Source organism: Nicrophorus vespilloides, unplaced genomic scaffold, assembly GCF_001412225.1.
Source record: "Nicrophorus vespilloides isolate i.1.1-1 unplaced genomic scaffold, Nicve_v1.0, whole genome shotgun sequence".
NCBI classification, from domain to species: domain Eukaryota; kingdom Metazoa; phylum Arthropoda; class Insecta; order Coleoptera; family Silphidae; genus Nicrophorus; species Nicrophorus vespilloides.
The window spans coordinates 1-6,722 of NW_017097985.1; the positions used below are offsets into that span (position 1 = coordinate 1).

General features: G+C 33.4%; 1 protein-coding gene across 1 annotated transcript; it reads right to left on the reverse strand.

The window, feature by feature from the left end:
• Positions 1 to 3,756: 3,756 nt before the first annotated feature.
• On the reverse strand, positions 3,757 to 6,516 carry LOC108561479 (solute carrier family 22 member 3-like). Its single transcript, XM_017919429.1, has 8 exons — positions 6,353 to 6,516; positions 6,087 to 6,256; positions 5,795 to 6,020; positions 5,622 to 5,728; positions 4,969 to 5,123; positions 4,272 to 4,889; positions 4,021 to 4,202; positions 3,757 to 3,971 (listed from the first exon to the last, which is right to left on the reverse strand). Exons 1-8 carry the CDS (start codon positions 6,371 to 6,373, stop codon positions 3,810 to 3,812), a joined length of 1,641 nt encoding a protein of 546 aa, XP_017774918.1. The 5' UTR covers positions 6,374 to 6,516; the 3' UTR covers positions 3,757 to 3,809.
• Between the last annotated feature and the right edge of the window lie 206 nt (positions 6,517 to 6,722).

The following is a 6,722-nucleotide window of genomic DNA, read 5'->3' on the forward strand; positions in this document are numbered from 1 at the left end:
ATTTAATAAACTTGTCTATGATTGTTAACGTTTTTATAAAATTATGAATAACCATTTCAGAAAGAATATAGTAAGACTAATTATTTTTTCTGAAATTTAATAAACCATTTTTTATGCGATTTTCGGTATATTGTAACTGAGATTTAGTTTTATGCGGTTTTAAAAAAATTATGGAACGTATCCTTTATTTTTATACAAACGGTGTTCAGCACTTTGTGCGATTTTTTTATGCGAGTTCTTGTAAATAAATATGGAACGTTCCTTTATTTTATACGTGTTAGTCCTTTTTTGTGCGATTTATTTTTATGCGTTTTCCTGTGGAACGTATCTACCGCATAAAAAAGGAACCAAGTGTACATGAAAGTTTTTAGTGATTTTATAGAAAACCAAAATACTTAAAATTAATTCGTTTTCCTGTGGAACGTATCTACCGCATAAAAAAGGAACCAAGTGTACATGAAAGTTTTTAGTGATTTTATAGAAAACCAAAATACTTAAAATTAATTTAACTTATGCATATTAAAGCTGGATATTTTTGTAATATAACGAGTATTCATATATCTCTCAATCTATGTCTGTATGGTAGTAATTTGTAATTAAAAAATTAAATAATAAAAATAAAATACTGAAAAACTTTTCATAATTTTCTAGATATTGCTTAAACTATGATAGGAATCAAATTATAAATAATGAAACTACTTATTTCAGGAATGTAACGAATAGTCATATGTGTTTGTCACTCAAAAATTAGATAATGAAAAAATAATACTGAAAAATAGCATTTTTTGTTTTGCCTTTTTGGAAATAGCTAAAACTATGATTTGAACTGAAATATGCTTATTTAAATTGAATATTTGGGGAATGTAAGGACTATTTATAAATGAATCAAAAGACTGAAACAATTAAGTCTTAAATAATCTAGTGCGATTTCAAATTCAAACTAATAATATTTTATTGACATCTGTAATTATAATTGTTTTGATTGCATCAGTATTGTAATCAATGATTGATTGGATTTATATAGAATTTAGAAGTAGATTTTAACTTCGTAAGTTGAGAATTCGCATAGTGAACATTCAATAAATACAGTCATTAATTACATTAATTTAATGATTAATGGGAATAAGGGACGTATTGAAAATTTGGAAATAGTTTATAAATTCGTAAGTTGCGAAATCGTAAAGTTTTTAGTGAATTTATAGAAAACCAAAATACTTAGAATAAATTTAACTTATGCATATTAAAACTGGATATTTCTGTAATATAAAGAGTATTAATTTATAATTGTGTCTATGTCTGTATGGTAATAATTTGTAATTAAAAAAATAAATAAAATACTGAAAAACTTTTCATGATTTTCTAGATATCGCTTAAACAATGATAGGAATCAAATTATACATAATGAAACTACTTATTTCAGGAATGTAATGAGTATTCATATATGTTTGGTATTCAAAAATTAGATAATGAAAAAATAATACTGAAAAATTTAAGTTTTCGTTTTTTTTTTTTTTAATAGCTAAATCTATGATTTGATCTGAAAAATGCTTATTTAAATTGAATATTTGGGGAATGTAAGGACTATTCATATGTAAATGTGGTTTTGATTTGTTTGTTTATAATATTTGTTCAAAAATTAAAATAAATGCAGTCATTAATTCAATGATTGATTGGAATAAGGGAAGTATTGAAAATTTAGTAAAAGTATATAAATTCGTAAGTTGAGAATTCGTAAAGTGAAAATTTACAAATTGCAGTCATTATTTCATTATTTTATACGATAATTCAATGATTGATTGGAATAAGGAATGTTTTGAACATTTGGAAATAATTTATAGAAATATGGAAATAATATATAGTTGAGAAGTCGCAAGGTGAAAATTTATAAAATGCAGGCATTCATTATCTTATACGACAATTCAATGATTGTTATTTGTAATTTTTGTTCAAAAATAAAAAAATTAATAAAATTGTCCAAAAAAAAAGTTTCTACGTTTATAGTGCTTAAAAGCTGTAATTTAACCAAAAAAATGCACATTAAAATATTTGTGGAATATAATGAGTATTTATATTAAAATCTGTGTTAATCCATTGAATAATTTAGGAATAAAAAAAATAAAAAGTTTACATTTTTATAATTTTCAGCAAATCTATTGATTTTAACGTTTAATATTTGATGAATTTAATCAGAAGTTATATATAAAAGTGTATTAATTCACTTAGTTGTAATTTGCGTTGAAATATTGAGTAATAATCAAACCGTTTATATTTTCATATTTTTTCTGAAAATTTTTACGTTTAAATTGAAGCCAATTCTCGGAATCAGAATCGGAACAAAACAGTGCCAATTAAAAGTTTGCTATTTGCATCCAATTATTCGTGTGAATGAAGCGCGCTTAATAAGCGTCAGCAAATGACTGTTTTCCACAGGCCACTGCATGAATTGTTTCGCTTCTTCCTTCCTTCCTTCTTAGTATTATTAACAACGAAGCAGCAGCGAGGATGGATGCGGATTCCGCGTTTATTAATTTCAAAAAGGGGATTCCGGGCAGCACGAGAAAGTAAAAGATTGATAAATGAATCCTGTTATCTTCCACCCTTCTCTCTCTCCTTCTACTTCCTTTCCTGTGCCTTTTGTCAGACGCACAATCGTTCAATTTCTTTACGAAGGGCTCCGGCGGGGGCGCCTTTATTCGGAGCCGCCCCCGTTCACTTTCCATCTGTTTGTAATATTATTTGCCTATCTCTGGGAGAACGAGACGAAGAGATGTATGAAGTAGAAGAAAAAAAGTAGAGAGAAGCAGTGGAAAAACGAGCAGGAAAAGGGAACTTTGATATAAAAGGATGAATGAGGAGTAGGGTCAGGATAAATGAACGTTTCGAACAATGCTTGTGAAATATTTTAGTTGGTAATTAAGATATATGTGTTTTGTGTGTGTATCCAGCAAATCCAACGATGATTGAAACTATTTTAAAGTTCCATTAAAAAAAAACACACACATCAACGTCATATTTATAGATCTTTCAGAAGTAATTACTGTTCCAAATTTAAAAGATGAACAGCTTTTAAAGTCAAGGCTATTCTATTTAAATCTTTCGGAAATGTAGCAATTCATTAGGAAAATACATTTTACCACAACTGAAACCCAACGATGTCTGAAAGTAATTTGTTTAATTTCTACAGAAAACAATCTTCTTTAAATTATATTTATGCTTGTACTAAACGTAAAATGATGAGTAGGTATAAAAGTTAAAAATAGAAATAATTAACTGAAAGAAGATGCGAATTGACTGAAGCATAGACAAAGCTGATTTCCGAACATTAACACCGTCAGCTTTCGTTCCGGACATTACAGATCGATGCAGAACACCTCTCTTCTCTCTCTCAGCACACTTAATTCCTAAGCCTGCACATTTTCCGCAGAGCGAAACGCAAAGCTTCTTCAAAAACGGAAAATCACATTGCATTACATGTTTCCCAAGGACCGAAAGGATCAATTGCAATCCCTAATGCGGAATTGATCCCGCAGCAGACTTCAATCACTTGGAAGCTCAATGCTGTATAATGGATTTGTTTGGTTACAATACAAAGTGCAAAGCTCCTTTGATATCTATCCCGTCGAGCGCTCACACAGATCTCTGACCTTGCCAAGGACTCACCGCAGATCTCGGCAACAACAAAAATAAAAAAGAAATAAAGATGAACAGACACAAAAGAAAGAAAATTTCAATAATTTATTAATAAAATACAGTGATTTGTTTTGTTGAGTTATTAAATAATATCAGTAGTTTTAAGTTAATGGGTAAAATTAGGATTTTTCGACGTCACTTTCATTGCCCACGTTGACGGCTTCTTCGATTGTGTCTGGTAATTTTATGCCTAGAGTTTCCGGATGCATGAATGAGCATAATCCGGCTATTGAAGCTAACGATCCGAAGAGGATCATAGGTAACGATTTGTAGATTTTCGCCTAGAATCAAAGATTATTTTGGTGTTTTTTTAGAGTTCGATTTGGTTACCAGAAGGGGAACTTGAGGTGCGACCATGGCTCCTATCCTTCCGAAGATTGAGCACGTGGAGATGAACGTGTGTCTTAGGCAGGTGGGGAAGAGCTCCGTGGTGTAGAGGTAGATGCTGGTGTAAGACATGGTAACAGCGAATTTCCCTAATAGATACATGCACAATCTGACTGTTGTATTACCTGTGGTGGGAGGAAGAGAATCCGATTAGCAACGTTTAATACTGAATGGAAATCCAATTAATAATTTACTTTCTGGTGTGAATACGAAGCCGAAGCACGCGACGCCGCTCAGCAGGAAGGAGTACGAGAGGGAAGGTTTCCTGCCGATCCTGCTGAGGGTGTAATTGACGGCGACGTAGCCGGGAATTTCAATGAGAGCAACGGCTATGTAATTAATGTACATATTTCCTGATATTCCGACGGAATGCATCGTGAGGCCGTAGTAGACGAACGTTACGCACACCCATCCGAAGCAGCAGTTCAACAGTCTGAGGAACAGTACCGGTGATTTGAAGACGTCGGAGAAGGAATCTACAGATTTGTTGTTAACATCCTTCCCGGTACCACCTGCACTCAGCTGCTTCATAGTGTTACTATCCAACTTTCTTCCATTCTCTCCAGCCATCTTTTTCAGCACAACTTTAGCCTCATCAATTTTATCGTTCGAAACCAACCATCTCACAGATTCATCGGTCAACCAGAAGTACGAGACGAGCAACAATCCTGGAGCGTACAGCAAACGCAGTAAAGTCCTCCAGACTGGAACGTACCAGGCCACAAATCCCATAATCGTCTCGCCCAGCGCAAATATACAAGACAAAATTGTACTTCCCAAAACCCTATATTCAGCACTCAACATTTCCATTCCTAAACACACAGGTTTTTTACATACTTAATATATAAAATTCCACTCAGACTCTTACATAAAATCTTCAACAATTCATACCTAATATGTAGGAAGCACTGTACGCTCCAGATCCTAATGTAGCTTCCATAAACTCCACAGATATAAAAGTCAAATAACTCGGAGTGAAAGATTTGATCAACCCCAAAATTGTACTTAGGAGTACAGGTAAAATCATCATGATACGTCTTCCAAACCTAAAATATTAATCCAAATTTAAATTGAAATTAAATATATTTCATTCATATACATTATTTTTTTTATAAATTTTATCAAATAATAAAAGTTTATCAAAATTTTGGATTGATTATATCTATATTACCGGGCGAGATAAGAAAACAAATAATGAAATTATGTTTTTCAATTATTTATAGGAAATTTTGTACAAACAAAAATCTTTAATAAATAGAAATAAATGTGATCCTTATAAAGGATAAAGGATATATAGTAGGCAACCAACAAAGCTTTACATTCGAATTCAATGCACAAAGCACGTTTGTTTTCTGTTTCAATTAAAATTCGCCCAAGGAGGTATTTCAATTAAGCGAAAGCTCAATTGTGCCGTCAACGTGGTTTTCCAGCCAGTCACACTCTCCGCAAATTTCTGCTGAATAATGAACCAATCGATCGTGATAACCCCGCGCCGATTTATGCAAACATAATTGAGTTTTTTTGTTTGGAATGAATGACCTTACCTGTCGCTAAGATAACCCGATACGGGTAAACCGGCGATGAAGCCTAAGTTGTTGATGGTTCCGACTATAGTCAACTTCCACAAGTTCTCATCGCAAAGAACGCCGAACTGGAAGAAGAGGAAGGACACAAATTACAGTTGTTTTGGTATTGGTTTTTATCTGCATTTACTTGCATCTTTCGCTATTGTAGTTTCATCGATGTTCTCGTAGACGAAGTCGGTGCATCGGATGGTTTCAGATCTATCGAAGGTGGAATTATCGCAGGTTCCATCCATGTGTTCCAATTGGGTGTATCGAAGACATCTGCTTGGAGCATCTCCTTCGTAAGGGACTGCGTCCCTCAACCATCTCGGATGGTAGATGGGTGGTTGGGCTTCTTCACATCCCTCTATATAACATCTGTAAATAAATTTAAAAAAAAAATAAAATCTGAATTTCAGGATTACTAGAGGTGTAAGATCATACCTGTAGTTGAAGTCGTGAGTGGTGAAGACGTAACTAATGATAGGGAACGTTGCGAAGATCAGCAACACTGAGATGAGCAAGTACCTTCGGATTTGGTATTTACCGAAGCCACCGATGTCCTCGAGAACCTTATCGAGGTCCACCGAATCCATTTGCGGTAGGTCCGAAATCTGCAACAAAATAAAAATCAATCTGACATCTCGCTGACGTTCAATCTCGAAATTTATAGAAGAAACAAAAGAAATGTTTTCTGCTCTGTCACTTACCTTCGTCGTTGATGAAAACATGACTTGACCGGTTGAAGCACGAATTTAGAATGAGAGTTCTGCGCCAAAATGCACAAAGTGGAAGATATGGACACACAAACACAGGGTCAACGGAATTTTCGATAACACTGTTCTCTGTTGTGCTCAGCTGTAGACTGAGCTGAGTAGAGTTTTTCGCCCGGATATTATTTTTTGAGTATTGTAAGAGGGAAATTAGATAAGACCGCGTGAAAGTATTGTCCTTAAAATTGCGGATCGTAATCGATTCGATAAACGTGTTTAGTGGATATAATCGGGAGATAAGAGTGTGAAAGCACATGATCATTTCATGCGGTTTTCCATAAACATAAATGTTATTTTTATTTCCATT